Genomic DNA, 19,091 nt, shown 5'->3' with positions numbered 1-19,091 from the left:
AAAAGACAGAGACAAAAAAGAAATAACGTATGAAGAATCAAACACCCCCAGAGAGCAAGCCAATGGCAAAAGTGGCAAGGAAAAAACCCCTTAGAGCTGGAGGAAGAAACCTTGGGAGGAACCAAGACTCACAAAGGGGATCCGACCCATCCTCCTCTGGTCAAAACTATTAATAAATTATTGATAAAAATGACCAAACCAGGTACAACAGATAGTTAATAGTGGTGATATTAATAGTGCCAGATAGTTACGAGTCCATTTAGGTTTAAACATGGTCAATAAACAGGTAGCAGTGGTGGGAGGGTGTGCCGCTGGTCTGGTATGGGTGGAGGTGGGTGGGGGGCCTGATGGTCGGACTGGTAGGTGGCAGCTGGTCTGACGCAGGAAGAGGGGACCTCAGTGGGCAATCTTCCAGCAGGTCGGGCTGGGTGACCTTTACTCGGAGAAGGTAAAGAGACAGAGTTAGTTCTGAGAGGATTTTATAGAGAGCAGAGAATGCTGAGCAGTAAGATGTGCTAGTTGGTGTAATGGCTGTTTCAGGAAGCGGCGGTTGAAGTTTCGGCTGCTCTAGATTATGCTGGTTGCAATGCTGAGATATGCATGTTGGTGTGCCGGCTGCTTTAGGATGTGCCTGCAGGTGTGCAGGCTTTTCGAGGATGTGCCGGATGGTGTGCCGGATGGTGTGCCAACTGCTATAAAATATGCCAGTTGGTGTTCCGGCTGTTTTAAGATGCTCAAGCTACAGTTTTGGCTGCTTTAGCATATGTTGGTTAAAAAAAAGACGACCGGTACCCAGCAGCCAGGATGTGTGACAGTTGTATAAAGATGTGCTAGTTGGTGTGCCAGCCGGCACCCAGCAGCCGGGAGGTGTGCTGGCAAGCCAAGCAAGTGCCAGTTGAAAAGGTTCTAACCCGCTCTCCAGTATGCTTGTAGAAAGGCCTTCCCAAAGTACTCAAATATGACGACTGCGCTTAAAGGTTGGGTCCATGCCAGGACTTTCCACTATTACATAGAACACTATAAGGATGAGTGTGGGTTCACAGGTGGCTTTGGATGGAAAATAAAATGCCTATATTTGTGCTGCAGACATCATGACCTCTAGTACCCATCGTTTTTCTTCGAACAACTGTATTTACATCTCAACCACTGAATTACGCAGAAAATGTGAAATGGGAAAACTCAGTGGAATTGTCCTTTATGTTATTCTGTGGACAAGCTCATGATTGACCACCATTAAGCTTCTTATCTGTGCTGCTTGTTTTAACATCTGACGAAACAAGAGCAATAAAGACAGCTTTCTTTCTGGGAGTGTGACTCATCAGTCATTAGTGATGCTGTGAGTGCTGCTGAACTGGTCCTGCTGCATTCACTTCACCTGTAAGCTGGAATCCTGCTGCTCAAGTCCACTGTCCTGATACTACAGTAGTGAACTGTTGCTGTTGTCATATCTCCCTTTATCTTCCATATTGCACTGCCGTAGTCCATCTGTGCATGTTATCAAGCCCCTCTGCGTCCAAAAAAATTATGTGGAGTGACGTAGACTTTTGTTCCGTTCGCCTTGTAGCTCAAGCGCAGAACTAAACTAGATCTTGGCTGATCCTGCTTGGATTTCGCAGCTGTAGTGAACCATTCCTTTATCAATATGTTAAAAAGGTGAGGTGGGATCCCACCCACTTGTGAAGTGTAAATGATGCATGGAGCATGTATGTGTGAGGCGTGCTTTCTCTCCTGTGGTGAATGGTATGTTCTCTCGTGAGGGGCTTGGCTGTTGCCAGGTGAGAATGCTTCTCCAGCGCAGCAAGACTGCAGGTGATTCTCCTCAGACGCTTTTTACTTGAGGATTACACTGAAAGCAGTAATCTGGATCACTCTTCTGTGCTCTTCTTGATGACGTGCTCACGTCTGTGCTGAAATTAGTCTGGATTTGAGAAATCACAGGTAAGAGCACCACAACTTTGCCATTTGCCATTTGCCATATTTACAGTATTAGAATTATATTATTATAAGAGCTGAATATCAACAGAATGTGACTGACATGCAGACAGATGGATAGACAGACAGGCAGGCAGATAGATCGAATGGCTGATATACAGACAGGCATACAGAAAAATGTGGATGGATAGATAGACAGACAGAAAACACCACGTGTCTACAGGCCTAGAGTAGGTGAATGAGCTGTTCTGAGAGCAGAATGACTGGGCTTTCCCTAAGTGATGACCCCAGCTCAGCTCCACAGGGCAGGATGAGCCAGTTTTTCATGTTTTAATGTCCATGTTTACCTTCATTGGCTGTGAACAGCCACGCTTCACATAGCTCAAGGCACTGTCATGATTGTCAAATTCGTAGAGCACCAACACCTACCCCGTCCTCTCTGCTCTCCTCTCTTTGCTGGCAGTCTTTTTTGAGGCTGGTGTGGTTTTGGCTCGTTGGTCCAGGCAGGAGGACAGGATGACCCACGTAACGAAGTCAGTGACGGGCAGTGATGCGTCTGAGGAGAGCAGTCATGCGGGAGAGGCCAGACTGAACTCGGAGGAGCAAGAGGTGAATTCCCTGATTTTTGCCGTTCAGCGTGGTTGGACGTGAACGCGTCATTTGAGGGCGTTAAGCGTGCTCCTAATGCTCATGCAGGGTGGAGGGGTGCATACCGGACATCCCTCGTGAGAAACCTTTTTTTTTTTGTCGTTTTTAAGATTTCCTGCTTTTTTCATTGCTTTTTTATTTAAAAGGGTCAATGGTCATTTAGGGAAGCAAATAAAATGGGTATATTAGTGTTGTAGGCATGATTCCGTGGTTCATTTCACCCCAAACCAATCTGAATTCCCCTTTAAATATCACAAACAATGTTAAAACTGCACTCCTGGTCCAGTGGCATTAGTTATATGTAATTTAATGTAATGAATCGTTATAATAATATAATAAAATTATATAATAATATAATAAAATAACACAGGGTGGGTCGTTTAACTTCTGCAATTGAAAAAGACGCTCGTGTTTTACCGCCCTCTTGTGGACAAAGACAGGAATCGCTCCATTTAATTTCTATTCTATTCTAATTTCTTCTCAAAGTAGGGGTCCATCTAAGCCATAAGCAGGCCATAATTTACTGCTCATTTATTGATTCTTTTGGAATCATCCAACTTTTGAGTTCCTACTGTTAGCGATGGAGTTCTTTCTCTATATCATCAGTACAGGACGCTTTGTTGGGCTGCCGCCAGAAATGGTATTAGTAATAGAGTATTTCAAGACTTATTTGGATGGTTAATCAAGCAGAGTTTTAGTTTTTTAAGGTTTTTTTTTTTAGATGAAATTAAATGAGTATATCTATCAGTCTCTGCCTCTTACTTTAAGACAGAGCCCTAGGTTTTAAAATATGCATTATTATCATGCAAACAGCTAAATAATCGTCTACAAGGTAAATAATAATCTATGGTTTTGTAAATCAAGTAATCCAGAGTGATCGTGACTTTTTTTTTTTTTTTTTTACAATTGTATTACTTTAATGTAATTGTTTGAAATTAGGCTCCACCGCAGAGCTCAGACATCACAGGACAGTTCATAGGGTCACCTCAGTCACTGACCAGCTACAAACAGAGGAGCGAGGAGTTCAAGAGGACATTCAAAGAACTGGCTGAGATGGAAAGGCTAATAGTGGGTAAGTGAGAAAGAGAGACAGAGAGGGAGAGAGAGAGAGGTGCTGAATATCTTCATGGTCTGCATCTCTGAGACTTGCATCTTCCCCCAGATTACACCTGTGCTCTACAGAGGGACATTCTACTGCAAGGCCGCATCTACCTCACCGAGAACTGGCTCTGTTTCTATAGTAATGTCTTCTGGGGAACGAAAGTAAGAGGACATGATCTGCATAAATATATACAGTACACTGAACTGACCGTAGAGTTGTCGCAGGGTTGATGCTGATTTTATTTTACTGTAGATTATGGTCAATATGAGAGATATTGCATCCATGTCAAGAGAGAAGACTGCCCGACTGATACCAAACGCCATTCAGGTCTACACCAACACAGAAAAGGTAGCAGCACTGCATTATGTACTACACTCTATCTAGTGTAATGTGAAACCATTTGATGACATAACATGGTCATTCATTCTCCTAGCTGTTCTTCACGTCATTTTCTGCAAGAGAGAAAAGTTACCAGACCATTTTTCGTCTATGGCAGAATTTACTGATGGAAAAGGTAGGCATTTCCACTCTTTTATTTCTACCTCAATAGAGTATGCACAGATCACCACATATGAAACTGATGTTAATTAAGACACTAATGTAATTAAAAGAGTGAATTACTGGTGTAGTGTAGGCCTGTGTACATGTTTTAATGGGTCAAAGGGCACATATTCATTTGTGTGCATTTATGTAGCAAGAATATCCATAGTACATTTTACATGGGCATTTTCCAACCTCTCTTTATGCCTTCACAATTACATGTTTTGTTACTGTACCTTTAAGACTAATATATGTATGCCCCCCCCCCCCCCCCCCCCCCCCTTGTTAAGGCACTGGGCCTCTTTTAAAAATGAATCCAGGCTAGAACACTGCTTATAACTTGTAGTGGATGTGTGATTGCTGTGGATGTCTAAACTGCTGTAGACTGAATAATGAAAACCAAGCTTTTTTATGCTTAGTTAGCTTATCATATATGGACCACAGGTACTGTAGAGTCCAGCGCAGTGTGGCAGGTTTGGCAGGTTTAGTTTGTGTGTTTGAGCAGGGAAATCCCCAAACTGAGTTAGACCCTGGCCAACTTACTACACCCTGACCTAGTATGTTCACTGTAAACTGAACCTAGTCAGTACTGAGTGGCCTAAACACGTATGTTAATGTCATGATCCATTGCACAAGCTCTACAACTCCTTAGTGCTATTGTGATTAAAAAAACTGGTCGGAGTGAAACTGAGAAAGCAGCAAAGGGAGGTGAAGTTCAGTGACTTTGGGAGTGACATTCTACTTTGCATGAGAACAGAGCGTCCTGTCAGAAAAAAAGTCCCATTCATGAACCAATGGGAATGGGTAGCAATGGGAAGTCGCAGCTACTTGGCTCCATGTGGCTTATTTAGCTTATAGTTTTCATTTTAAAAAATCTATAAAATATAGCTCTGATGAAAGAATTTTTTTTATTTTTTCTCATATTTTTTTGTTTACTTCGGTACTGATGCTCAGACCTCTCAGTTTGCTACCTTTTGGTTTTATTTTAGAGCAAATGCAAAAGATTAGAGCCTAACACACCTAAGTTTCATAGTTGTAGCTGGATGGAGAATAGTGGTAGCTGGATGCATTTAGAAGATGTTTTTAAACAAAGTTTTTTCTTTGCCTGTGATTTTTTTTAATTTTAGTAATTGATTTTAATAAGACATTTAAGTTGTCTTTCCAATTACAGCACTAGTCGATCACAGAACTGAGAGACTGTCCAACTTTCAGGCACGTTTTCCCTTATTACGCCTTTCTGCTCTAGGATTGGCTGATAGTTCATACTAAGGGCGTGCCACTTTGTGACGTCTGAACAACTAGCCAATCCCAGCGCAGAGGGCGAGGCTTTAGCAGCGTCGACCTGCTTGAATACGGGCGGTAAATAAAATGTCGATGAAAATTCATATCGATCTGAACTTGTCTGTTTAAAATCAATTTGTCATTTTATCTTTTTTTAAAAACGTAGATTAAGTCAATTGACCGGCGGACAAATTTAAGGTTACTTAAATGTGAATAACAAACGAACAAAATATAAACGCTACACGAACACACCTTATGTGCTACCTGAACAGCTGCATAGTTTACCTTACCAAAGAAACACAACAATAGTAGTCTTATTTTTTTTATTAAAGCATTAATATATTATGATCATACAGAATGTAACTATCGGTGCAGCAGAATACAAGAACATAAAGGACAGGTAATTATAATAATAATGTTTTACGGTCGTGATGCGACTACTAGCCGGAATACGGGTGGGAAAAATAATAACACTGCTCCAGACAGCAACTTCCTGGTCGCTGTGGGCTTTATCTTCAGTGACAGCTCACAGGTTACTACAGTTCACTGAAGGCCTTCGACAGGTAGAGCGCACCTTGTTGTGAGTACGGTAAAATGACTCCATATGTCATGCTGTGTAGCCTAAAACATGCAGGATTGGGCTTTTTCCTTGGTGTTGGTCTCTTGGTTAATATGTTGGCTTTGGTTGTCGGTCGTCGGTGTGTGTTTGTGCGAGCGCCATATGCTCTGTTGATTTTTGGCGTGTGTATGTTTAGGGCTACTCGATGTAGGGGTCTAGGTTTACCATTGTAGGCTCGGCTATGTCTTATTTTGTAGAAAATCCCCCTTAGTCTCTGGTTTTGAGACCGATTTTTGACTTTTGCTCGTGTCAAACGCTCCTGGTCCTGCTCTGTAGACTAAAGTTCACGTTTGTCTTGTATTTGTGGTTCTCGTTGAGCCGTTGAGTTCATTGATAAAGCAGAGGCTGTAAAGACCGCGTTTGTTGTGGAGCCATTTACTTCCAAGCACGTTGGCGTTTATGGTCCACTGGGGAACGTCCAGGATCAGCTCCACCTGCCTTTATAACCCTCTTCATCATGGTATGAACGAGGGAAAACAAAAAACTGATTAGATTGTATATGTGAAGATCTGTCGTCATCCAGTCCATGATCCTGTCCATGAACCCAGGTCTCCATGCCCAGTGGCAAGCCTCAGTTAGAGGTGTACAGTGTACAGGAGCTCCATCCAGTACCTTTGGGATAAGTTGGGGTGGCATTTATGATCCAGAACCGATCATCCAACATGTCCTTGTGGCAGGATGCAGAACATCAATGTGCTGATGTCTAGTGCACAGCCTTTCCAGAAGAGTTGAGACTGCAGAAAAAAAACCAGACTCCAAACTACCTTAAAACTACCTTGATTTTAGAAGAAACAAGCAGGTGTCTGCAAATATTTGTAGCACGCTCACTCTGAGCAGCTTTACTCTGATTGCATCTCCGCTGGCAATTGCAAAGCAGGTTAGGGCTGTTTTCCGACCGATAGTGGGTTGTTTGACCTAGTAGGTTATTCAGTGGCAGGAATAAAAGGTGCACTGTGTTGGGCTGGTCTGCTATCGAGTGCAGGCAGAGGTCTCCCAGAGATAAGGGGAGGGTGTAAGTAGTGTTGTGTGCAGTCTTTTAGTTTCTTTGCTTTTCCATTCTTTCCACAGCAGTTGACCAAGCAAGAGCTGTGGCAGATGGTCAAACAGCATTATGGCAGTGACTTGGGCTTGAGCTATGAGGAGATGGAGAGTTTGCAGATGACAGTAGACACAAGTGCATATACCCAGACCAGGTAAGAGGACGCATATGCACACACAGAGGCTATTGACCTTGCCATAGCGGTCAAGTTTTACAGTTGAACAGGGAAAGAGACGTAAATGTTTGCCTTTGCGTAAACGTAACTCCTGTGACTTTTTTTTTTTTTTTTGCCCTCTCAACACGAGCAAACACTAGTCATTGGGCAATACAGGTCCTTTACATTAAAACCAAAGCTGTGTTGACTTTTAAACTTGCTACCAAAAATGAATGCCTTGACTGATCAATAAGGTCCAGAAGGCCTGAATGGAGTTTTGAGTTTAATTGTATTCCCTCTGCGATTTTATATTTGGACTAGCTATGTTGATTATGTTAGTAATCAAGCAGATCACTTAATGATTAGTGTTTTAAGAAAATGCCAAACAAGGCTAGAAAACTGGACTTGACTGACCACTACCAAACCACACACAGCCTTTCAAGGCTTCTAAAAAGACACCCTATTTCCAAATGTTTGTGGAAACCCATTTTAATGAATGCATTCAGCAACTTTTAAGTTGCCCAGTTGAACTGTGTTCTCTAGAATGATGGTGCTCCATCCTAAAAAGTTTGGGATGAGTTAAGGAGTGGGGGATGAGGTGGGGTGGTGATCATCCAATATCCTGACCCCATTAACGCCCTTGTTGCTGAATGCATCAGATTCGGAGCAGTGCTAAAAAAAATCTAGTAAGAAGTAAATCTAGTAAGCCTTCCCTGGACAGTAGAGACAGCCACTCCAACAAAAGCAGGATAAACTCTTGATTTAGGAAGCAGCAGTGAATGAGGCCCAGTACTTTTGTCTATATAGTGTATCTTAATAGGAGAAACAGGTCCAGAAACTAGCAAGCCTTTAATATGTACTTCTTTAAAATAATTTATAATAATAAAATAATAGTATATTATAAAAGTAAAAGTATAAAGCCTAGTCCTGTGATCTTTTCCTTTCAGTGGAGAATCTCCTTTCAAAACACTCTGTAGTCTAAGACTAGGCTTAATCCTTGTCTAGGACAGTTTCCTATGTGTTAATAAAATGTATGTCAATGTGTATGTGTGTTATGTGGGGTTTTTAATTATTTTATTTTTTATTAGTTTGATTGTTGTACCTTCTGTTCTAGCCAGTCAGTTTACTTATTAAGGAAATAAACAGTATGTCCTGTTTTTGAAGGACAACTGTTACAACACTGAAAGAAAAAAGGAGAAGATGACTTTTCTAGAGCAGTTCATGACTCACAGGTTTACCAAATTCTCCAGGTTTGCATCACCCATCTCCCTTTTGCATTAGCATCCAGTTGACTTCAGGGACTGTATTTCAGTGTTTTGCCATGTCTGCTAGTAATGACCATTTTGCAATTTTAGCGATTACAGAATTAAGCAAGTAGTCATGTAAACAACATACTATGATATCCGCTCACATCCAGTTCGATTTTTAGCTCAACAATAGTCTGATTATTCAGTGAATGTTATGCTGCTTTCAATGTTTTTCTGTAGCTGCTTACGAAATCTGGCGCTACAAAGACAACAAATGATATTATTACTTCTATAGTCATATTAGATTTGAGATTTTTAGTGGGCTTATTGCCAGGTTGCAGATTTAGTGTAAATCCGCAACCTGTCATTGTGTATTTAAAAGGAAATATGGTTGTTGACTTAATCTGTAATTTATTTCCCCCCCATTATAGCATATAAACACATTGGATGAACTAATGTCAAAATCAGACTTTTTGAATTTGTATGTATTTAAGATTGTATATTTTGTTTTAGCCTAAACATGAAAGCAGATGATCACACCAGTAGGATGGAGAGGCCTTCCTCTTTACGTCTTCCTCAGAACGAGACTTCATATGAGGCCTCCACACCGCTGGGAGATGACACGCAGTCTTCAGTCGGACTGCAGAGCACTCTCTCTGCAAATGGGGTATGTGTACTAACAAACACTTATGAAGGTTCATGAATTGGAAATGAAACTCTACAAAGTTTATTTATATTTTATTTACTGATTTGGTACATTGTGACTGTCAAAAGTACATTGTGTGCTGGAGTATAGTTAAAGGGCTTTAATTTGCTGCTGGGTTGGAAAGATCTCTAGATTGTGTGTTTACTGTAACTGCTATCAGGAAGACACACGGAGCACGGCGTCTCGCCAGCGCAGTCCAGACCTGTCTCTAGAGCGCTTCAGCCATGAGCGAGTGTCGAAGCGCTCTTCTCACTCCTTGGATCTAAATGCCAATGAAGACCGACTCTCGGAAAATAGTCTGTCTGACAGCATGGAGGAAGGTGAGGGACTCACTGCGCACTCACTATGTTAATTCACCAAAGCTTTTCTAAGAAAACGGTTAGGAACAATCTTGACCTGGCGGTTTAGACAATGGACCATCATACTGTGTTATACTGTGCTTTTGGATTCTTGTTGAACCAGCATCCAATCACAGCGGTTGCTGTGTTCTGCTAGCATCAACATTAACGTTTGTGGTTGATGTGGGATTAATGCAGAGAAGCACGGAGTAAGGAAAGTACCTAGCTGATTACCCCAGTGAAGAGCTTGCAGTGCAGTGGGTGGTTAGTGGGTTAGTTAGTATGGATGAGAGGGATGGGTTGGCTGTAGGTATTAGGTGTGGGTTTATGTGTTTTTGTAGTATTTCATTATAGTATTGTTTGTTTTTGTTGTTGTATTTTTGTTTTTTTATGCTAACATATGTTTTGTTTTTGTTTTGTGTTTCTCTGCGGTGCAGTGGAGCGAGAGTGTGTGTCTCAGGCGTCTCCAGGAAGGCTATACGTGAACAGGGTGTTCCGTATCAGTGCTGAGAAAATGTTTGAGCTGCTTTTCACTGATTCATATTTTTCCCGGCGGTTTATGAATGCCAGGAAGATCACAGGTAAATATTAGCTTTCATCTGTTTTGCATAAGCTGGAAGCTTTTTTTGTCCTTCATGCGCTGTTTGCATTATAAAAAAATAATGTGAATATAAAAATAATGTTTGTATTAAAAATAAAAAAATTTATATACACACACACACACACACACAAATAAAATGTATTTATTTCTTATTACTAACTCAAGTTGCTCAAGTTTTGGAGACCAAATTAGTTCTTGCAGTTAGTTACAGTATGCATCCTTGTTTTTAAGCTGAAATGGGCCCATACACTTGCCTTGACTGCAGAACTGTTTTATTAGATATTACTATTCATAAACACTTATTTATAAAACTTATAAAAATGCAAATATGCCTATTTCTCTTGGAAAGGTGAATGCAGTGTACATTTCCAAGACACAGTGGACCAGTAGACCTAAGGATTTTGTACTTTGATTTTTTTTTTTTTTTTCTTTTCTATTTCATTTTTACCAGTTTCAAGTCATTTCCAATTTCCACCCACTTGCTTCCTCCAAGTCACACAAAGCCAACCAATCACTTTTTAAATTTCTGCTAATATAACATCATGGGGCAGCTGAAAGTGCTTGAAGGAGAACACTGCCAATAATGCTAATTTGGTAGGCCATCCTACCCACCCAGAAAGAGCAAAACCAGTTATGCTGTCTGGCATCAACCAAGGATTGAACCTGTGACCTCCCAATGATTGGGTCAATGCTCAGATAGCTTGGTAGCCCCAACCATGTTTTACATTTAAGGATTTTTTGTTTTTGTTTTTGGTTGTATCTTTTTTTCTAATTCTTATACATTCACACGATCATGCATTTCTTTTGACTAGTAATTATATTTCTTCATTGGCAGGTACAAACTCTACGTCTTGGCAGAGGGATGCCTCTGGCTCTATGAAACGGAGTCTAAATTACACCATCACCATCACCAACCCACTAGTGGGCAAATATTCCACAGCCACAGAAAATCAGGTTGGTCCACTTGATATTTCTTTCTCACTTCTTTCCTGTGTGTTCAGGAGGCCTGTGTATATCTGTGTGTCTGTCTTCCATTTCACTAACACCACCCGCTGTTGATTTTCTACAGACATTATATAAGGAGTCTAGAGAGGGACATTACTACTTAGTGGACACTGAAGTTTACACACACGACGTTCCGTACCACGACTACTTCTACACTATAAACCGCTACTGCATTATCCGCAACTCCAAGCGCAAGTGTAGGCTTCGGTAAGTCTGTTATTATTTCTGCACTCAGCCGTGACTATATCTTATGAATTATAAAATCGACCAACATTAAGGTTCTATATGAACGCACTGTTCCATGTTATGCAAGACTTGTGGTTGGTAGAATAGGCCATTAGTACCTAGACCAGAGAATCTTTATAATTTGCTTGTGATTGAGAATTCAACATTGATTATCATGAGAATTTAGAACGTTTGTTTGATCTGATTTAAGGTTACGTTATAAGGATATTCATAAGTGCCTTGTTTTATGTTTGTATTACTTAAAGAGCCCATATCCTCCAATTTGTTTGTACAAATTATTATTATTATTTTTCAGTCTCCATTTTCCAATCTCTTTTTATCCCTTAGACTCAGCAGGCTGTTTAGTTACTGTTCCGGTTCTGATTGGCTGCTCTGTACTGTGCCTCGTTCAAAAAGCAGTGCAGGCTGAAACACTAATTGTAATGTCTGTGTGCATGGGTGTGGCTAAATTGCTGAATAAAGGAATTAACATAAATGCACAGTTTATTGTGACTTGACAAAAAAATGAATGTGAAACAAAGTAATTGTACACGACTTCTGTTTTACTTTGAAAAGCAAGGAAAATTCAGTTATTGGAGACTTCAGATGTGCTGTTTGAGAGTGAGAAATGTAAAAAGAAATATTTTTAGCCTGGTCCTATAAAAACGCCACAGTTGAAATGACTGTATTTTTTTTTTTTTTTATTTCCTTTGCTTTGTTTTTCCTTGTAGAATTTACACTGACGTGAAATACAAGAAACAACCTTGGGGCTTTGTTAAGTCTTTCATAACCAAGAACTCATGGAGTGGCCTAGAGGACTATTTCAGACACCTTGGTTAGTATCTAGCTTTTAGGTGCGTCCTGCTTATGTTTTCCCACAGTGTGATGTCTTATTATACATTATTGCTGATGTATTTCCTGTTACAGCATGGTCTGTGCTGGTGCATGCTTTGCAGATCCACAGTCCTGTCCTGCTCTCTAGACCGTCCAGCTGCCTTGAGCCTCAGTGCAGATGTCATGATATATATATATATATTTTTTTTTTCTTTAATTGTACATATAATTGAATCCATCTAACTAAGCAGCATGGGAATTAGTTACATGGTTTAATGGCATACTGCAGTATAATACTCAATGACAAACATGGTATTTGAAATTGTAATTAATGCAATAACCATGTTTCTTCTTTTTAAGAAGGGAAATAACCCATAGCTAGATCCTGGGCAGTACATATACATACTACATATATTAATCTGAGCAGTAGTAGTATTGGTGATTAATTAATGTTTATTTAAATAGTAGTTGTAGACATAAAATAGATCCATGAGGTTTAATACAAAACAAAAGTACAGTATATTAGCATAATACTTGTGCTACAATGAACTGGATGTGTGTTAGTATGTTCCATTATTATAATACTGTTGGGCTGATACTCTTATCCAGAAGGAGGTGCGTGTAATGTAACCAAGGTGTTACGGACATAAGTGGGTGTAACATTCCAGAGCTGTTCATGTTACAGACATAAGTGGGTATAATGTTACAGAGGGGTTTCTAATTTTAATTGGTATCTTGTGTTCTTTCTAGACTAGGAACCACAATTTGCCATATGCAGGGCAGTGGTGGTGATTTAGGCTATACCAGCTGGAGCGCTTTAGAATTTTTAACGAAACCAACAAAAAGTTACTGTTCATTTTCATATCGTCCCATTTCTAGAGCAAGCATGCATTCTCAGTCTGTGTGGACACAGCTGCATGACTGTGAGTGCAGATTGAATTTATTGTTTTCCTGATCTACTGAGTCCGAGGACTGGCCAGTAGCTTTTTCTGCTGCAGACAAAGCTTGGGTTAGTGGAAAAGAGAGAAATTAAGAGACTTGATCAGATCAAAGTGCCTGTCTGTTGAGAGAGGATGAGAAGAGGGGGAGGGGCGGAGGAGGGGGGGGTCATTCTCAATCCTGTCCCTTTGCTGAAGATGCTTAATTCTGAGTTTACAAAATACCACTAAGATCACTGCCTTTATATTGAAGTTGTCCATATGTACACTTTGGCTCAAAGCTAAAACTTGCACAGATCCACACAATCCACTTTTTGTCATTTACACACACTGCCAAAGAAAATCAGTTTTATAAGAACAGTGTTAATTCATTTTACATGTTTTTGCAGCTTAGTTCACATATCTAAAATGTGAACAATACATTTTGAACCTTGATACTGTGTATATTTGCAATCGTACACTATTTATATACCACACTATGCAGTGCCAATATTTTGTGGTCTGGCCTTCCAGCATGGATTGTATGGCTGTAACATAACTTTTTTTAAATAGTTATTTATTAATTACAAACTACAGCGTTTGACCTTCTTTTTTTTATTTATTTATTTTTATTTATTTATTTTTTTTTACGTATAATGTTTCTGCCTGAAGAATACAGAGTTTTGACCAATCCATTTAGGCTGGTGTCGGTTACCGTGAGCTAAGAAGTTAGCTCTGAGCTGACACACTAGCTAAGATGCTAACCACAATACAGCGATTAAAATTCTTTGTTCCAATATAATACAGATCATTGTATTGACCTCCCTATCTGTGTTTGTGATTCAGAGGTGGAGCTTCTGGAGGAGGAGGCAGAGTTGACCCAAGGTTCGGGTGATGGTGGAAAGGGTGGTCTGCGTAGGAGGCGGAGGACTTACAGTCGCACCCTGCAGGAGCACATGCGGCCTGGCAAGCAGTACGGGGCAGACGCGGAACAGCACAGAGATGGCAACATGGGTATGAGCTCTATTGCACTCTCGCCTGTACTTGGAACACCAAAATAACGGGCAGCTTTCTCATAGTGTTCAGGTGTATGTGCGTGCATGTGATGATTAGTTATGAGTATGTGAAGTTATGTCCTGTAATATACACTAAGCAAACCTCATTCAGTTCAGTCAATGCTTTCTGACTGAATGCATGTACTTCGTGAACTAATAGTGACTGGTTTTACATTTCAGGTGCCATGGACATGAAGAGCACACAAAAGTGGAACATCACCTCCATTATAGCTGCCATGAGCTTAATGTAAGCCAGTGGTGCAAACACAATCAACCTTATGTGGTTACATAAAATCTTAAGAGGAGATTTAAAAAAAATATTTTGATATTGATATTATTCAGCTACATGGCATTGTTTTGTCTTTTAGTTGACTAAAGTAAGGCTTAGCATGTTCTACATTGCATTGGTGTATCTGGAGACATTTTAAGGAGGATGAGAGACGTGTCAGATCCTATACTCCTTGTCAAAAAAGTTGACTAGACAGTGCTAGATCTTTTATCTGCAAAAAAAAAACATAATTCTGTTTTGTGAGTAGAGAACTTCAATCATGTATAATTATTGAAACATATAAAAAATAATGTTCACTGTTGCATTGTTAAAGTTGTATGATGAATGGACCAACAGAAACATTCCATATGGAAATAACCATTTTGGGAATTTGATTAACTTCCATTATTCATTACAAGTAAAGTGTACTGTTGAGTTATTATTTGTAGATCTTGTTTTTGTCAGTTTTTTTCCTTTTTTTTATATGTAAAAAATGTTTGTTTTTTTTACCCAGTTAACAGTACCTGTCTTGATTGAACAGATGTACATTAGCATATGTTTCACAGTCATGATGCAGTTTGTGCATGATGCTGTTCTGTTCTACTGTTTTCCAGTCTTTTGCTTTTGACTGTACTGAACCTGGGCTTATTCTTTAAGCTGTGGGCCATGGAGGATGTTGCCCACCGTATGTACCTCAGCACAAAACAACGCATGAGGGAGAAAGCCGAGGCCAAGTAAGGACATCTTATGATTTTTGAATGCATAATCTTTTATTTATTTATTTATGTTTTACATTTTGATTTTAATTAACTAAAAAAAAATGTAGAAATGTGATGCTGCAGTATACATCTACATAATAACTGTTCTGATTGTAAATGCCAGCTATCAGTTGGGCACCTGAAGTGTTTTTGGTTAGACTGTTTGTAAGGCAAAGTTTAGTTATGTGTTTTTTTTTTTTTTTTTTTTCCAATACAAATAATAAGCATAAAAAAAAAAGTGTGTGTGTGTGTGTGTGTGTGTGTGTGTGTGTGTGTACACTGCAAGGATACCTCTTCATATGCCATTTGCGTATCTTAGGAATAAGTCCTAATCCTTTTCCCACAGTTTGGCACCTGAGCTGGGCCCAAGACAGACTGTGTTCCACAGAAGTCCAGAGGAGACGCGCTTACTGAGGGCGGTGCTACAGGACTCCATCAATCTGCTGGAACAGGTGTGTTGGCGTGGCTTAAACACATTTAATGTTTAAGACATTCTGACCGCACCGTAACTCCAAACAGACCTTCAAAACACGCTTACAGTATACACAGATGAGCCAAAATATTAAGACCATCTGCATAATATGCTGATGTTAATCTGTGTGCCCACCAGGGCTGATTGTGTTAAGTTGTTGTAGCTGTTGCTGCTGTACCCGCTGTACCCTCTGAATTCGTCTGCTCCATGCGCATGTGTAAAATGTCTCTCCCCTCATGTCTCTTATTTCCTGTAAGATCTCTGGTGGCCAGGTTGTTTGTTTGTGCTGGTCGTGATGGCTCTTGTTTCTCTCCACAGTTACGCAGCTCTCTGGTGGTGCTCCAGCAGAACTTCCAGAGCCACAACAAGACCTCTAACCAGTTATGAAAGCCACAGTGCTTGGTGACCACTGGAGTACAGGGGGATCCGGCCCATAGGCACATGTCGAGGAGCGTTGTCCTAGAGACGGTTACTCCAGAGATTTCTCTTTTGCCTCTGGGTGTTACCGCCACAGACCTTCTGTGTTGTGGTAACAGGTTCCTGTAATGTTTTTAAGCATTGTGTGAGTGTGTAAGGATTGGCGGTGGGCATGGAGAGCAGGGTAGGCCCATTGCCCCTGTGAGGCTCGTTTATGAAGGGCATGCTTAAATTCAATGGTGTTGCCTTCTTCCTTTTTGATTTAGTGTAAATGCACCATCCAGTTTAACTTGATAATTTTTTTTATTATTATTATTTGGCCTGACTTGCACTACTAGCATTTAACTTGTTCGACACCACAAAATCTCTCCAAGGCCTCATGCCAAGTTTGTGTGTGAATGTAAGAAGCGATGGTTGTTTTTTTGTAGACACACTCTGTTATACTTCCTGCTAATCAGGGTGGGACAATGTGCTTGAAGACGTGCCCCTACCATGTCTGTAAATTTGACAATGGCCAAAAAGTAACTTCTGAAGCTCCCAGACATTTGTTAATGATTTGCACCTTTGAACCATTGTCTAGAGCAGGGCTGCTACTGACTGAATGCACATTCCGACCGGCTTTGGGCCGTTCCCTAGACTCAGCCCAAACAGATTTAAAGGAGATTTTCACAGATTTTTCAACATTTCAATATAATTCAGTTGTTGAGATGTAAACGGTCATTGAGTGTAGGCTGATGAGAGATTGTTTATAGCAGAGAATCTTATGGAATCATCTTTGCAGTGGTGGAACAGGAAGTTTTGCATGTAATGTCCATTATGGCTAAGCATTGTAAAAATTATGGCTTGGTAGGTTTCTGTAAAATGGAGAATTTCACAGCAAAGCACTGTAATTAACTTTTGTTTACATCTTAACTATTTAATTATGCATAGAGGGGGGCACCTTTTTTATGGGACTAAGCTCAGTGCTCAATGACCGTCAAAGACTAGGCTTAATCCATGTCCGTGAAGTCAGTACCTTGTCATTTTTAGTGTATGTGAAGGCACCTTGAGTGTAACGTTTTTAAGCTTTTGGAATATTTTATGTTCCTCAGGAAGGCCTTTCCACATGTACAGTAAAGTTTATTGAATAATATATTATCAGGGTGGCCTGCAAAATTGTACTTTAATTTTATACATATATAAATGTTTACACTACAGCTTACACAGACTACAGCTCGATCATACCGGGGTAATGGCGTATGTATGATTGAGCGCTACTATGTCTTTTTAATTTGAAGGTCTCAAAGGCTGACCACTGCTTTTCATAACCTTCTCAGGAAATTGTCTTTTCTTATGCTATTGTTTTCCTTCATAGAACTATTGTTTGGAAATTGAATGTATATTTATATATTGAATAAAAGTCCCATTTATGGGCATTTCTCAATTTTGTGGAACCATTTTGTGTTTTGTGTGTTAGTACTACAAAATAAACGGGTGTCTATTCATTAGCAGATGTATTGGCCTGCTGTAGATGTGACGGCTGTGAAATGGGGCATTGTTCATGGGTTGCCATCTACACACTAAAGCAGATGAGGACAGATCTTCCTTGTTGCTCAACACGAGTTACTGGAACAGCAAAGCAAGCCTATGAAGTAGGAAGGAAATCTTGTAGTGGTGGTGTTTCTGTTCAGAGTGCAGGCAAATCAGATCTGATGAGATGCCTGCCTGCACTGTTCTGTAGCTAAAAGTGATCGGACCGGATTCTGTATTAATGACGTAGGTGTCAGTAACTCCTTGTGGTGCTCTTCTTGGCTTCCCTCACTCAGTATTTGACGTTCTTCTGGTTTGTGATGCAAAACGACACATTGAAATCCGATCAAGTTTCAATTTCATTTCAAACCACCTCCAAATGTGGTTGTGGATCCGATTAGCAAAAATCATATTTCATGTGGCTTTTTGCTGTTAGCTAATGATGGCTAGCTAGATATGCCAAAAATCAGATTTGTGCTGGCAGTCTGATCAGAGCCTACTCGTTGGTTTTTGTAGCCAATAGCTAAAACAGCTTAAATACACACCTTACAATTTACCCCTTAGAATTAAGTCCACAGAAAGCTGTGACGATTGCTTAAAACATCTAGTAAATTAATGTAATCACAATTAATTCAATACAATATCATGTTGTTTGAACTAGACTTGTATTCCAAGATAAATACATTAATATCCATATTAATGCCAGATGCAGATTAGGGACTAAACCTCCTCTTAAATAAATACGATCAGAGGAAAAGAGGCTGTCAAATATGACATATCAGCACCATAAAACTTTACATTTTATATACATGACAGATGTCTAAGATGTTTTATGAATCTGTAAATAAAATTTAGCCCAATAAAAAACCTTTGTGATTTAGAGGGGGAGATCTAGACTACTCTCCTTGTTTACATTGGAGGTCTAGTTGTAACAGTGAGGTAAACTAACTCTACTGTGTGTCAGCTGAACTTCAGCCTGGCTAGCTCTCCCAGGGAGTGACTAAGAGGGAGACTGAGACAACTGTAGGATATAGTCAGTGAGTTTTACACACAGCTCAGTAATCAAATACATCGAACAATATGGTTCCTTTATGGGATAAAAAAAACATCAGGATCAATCTGGAGATCTGAACATCTGTCTGATTGCTGAAGAATTCACAGATGGCGTTACTATGTGAAAAGAAGCAGGTCACCAAATGATCAGCTTAACCAACTACATAAAAAACTACATGTAACACATTGCCCACTCTCTCCTACACGAGCATGTGTGCATGTGTGTATGTCTTACTGCGGCGTCGTGAGGACGCGGTACAGCTTCACCTCTGAACATGAGAGCGCAGGTCTGCATTGACGTCAAAAGACTAAACAGGCAGCGTCCCTGTTAGTGTTGCCATATTGGGAGAAACTCCTCATGATGTCATACG

General features: G+C 40.1%; 1 protein-coding gene across 1 annotated transcript; it reads left to right on the top strand.

Annotated features, from left to right (window-relative positions):
* The first annotated feature begins 2,448 nt into the window (after positions 1-2,448).
* On the top strand, positions 2,449-17,514 carry gramd1c (GRAM domain containing 1c). The gene is made up of 17 exons (XM_072657668.1): positions 2,449-2,572; positions 3,548-3,652; positions 3,743-3,843; positions 3,935-4,030; positions 4,116-4,196; positions 7,191-7,315; positions 9,076-9,229; positions 9,429-9,588; positions 10,044-10,187; positions 11,043-11,161; positions 11,277-11,419; positions 12,169-12,272; positions 14,035-14,202; positions 14,424-14,490; positions 15,126-15,245; positions 15,616-15,721; positions 16,060-17,514. Exons 1-17 carry the CDS (start codon positions 2,449-2,451, stop codon positions 16,126-16,128), a joined length of 1,986 nt encoding a protein of 661 aa, XP_072513769.1. The 3' UTR covers positions 16,129-17,514.
* The last annotated feature ends 1,577 nt before the right edge of the window (positions 17,515-19,091 follow it).

The sequence above is a fragment of the Salminus brasiliensis genome, chromosome 1 (genome assembly GCF_030463535.1).
Source record: "Salminus brasiliensis chromosome 1, fSalBra1.hap2, whole genome shotgun sequence".
Lineage (NCBI taxonomy): Eukaryota > Metazoa > Chordata > Actinopteri > Characiformes > Bryconidae > Salminus > Salminus brasiliensis.
This window is presented reverse-complemented; position numbering and strand designations above follow the sequence as displayed.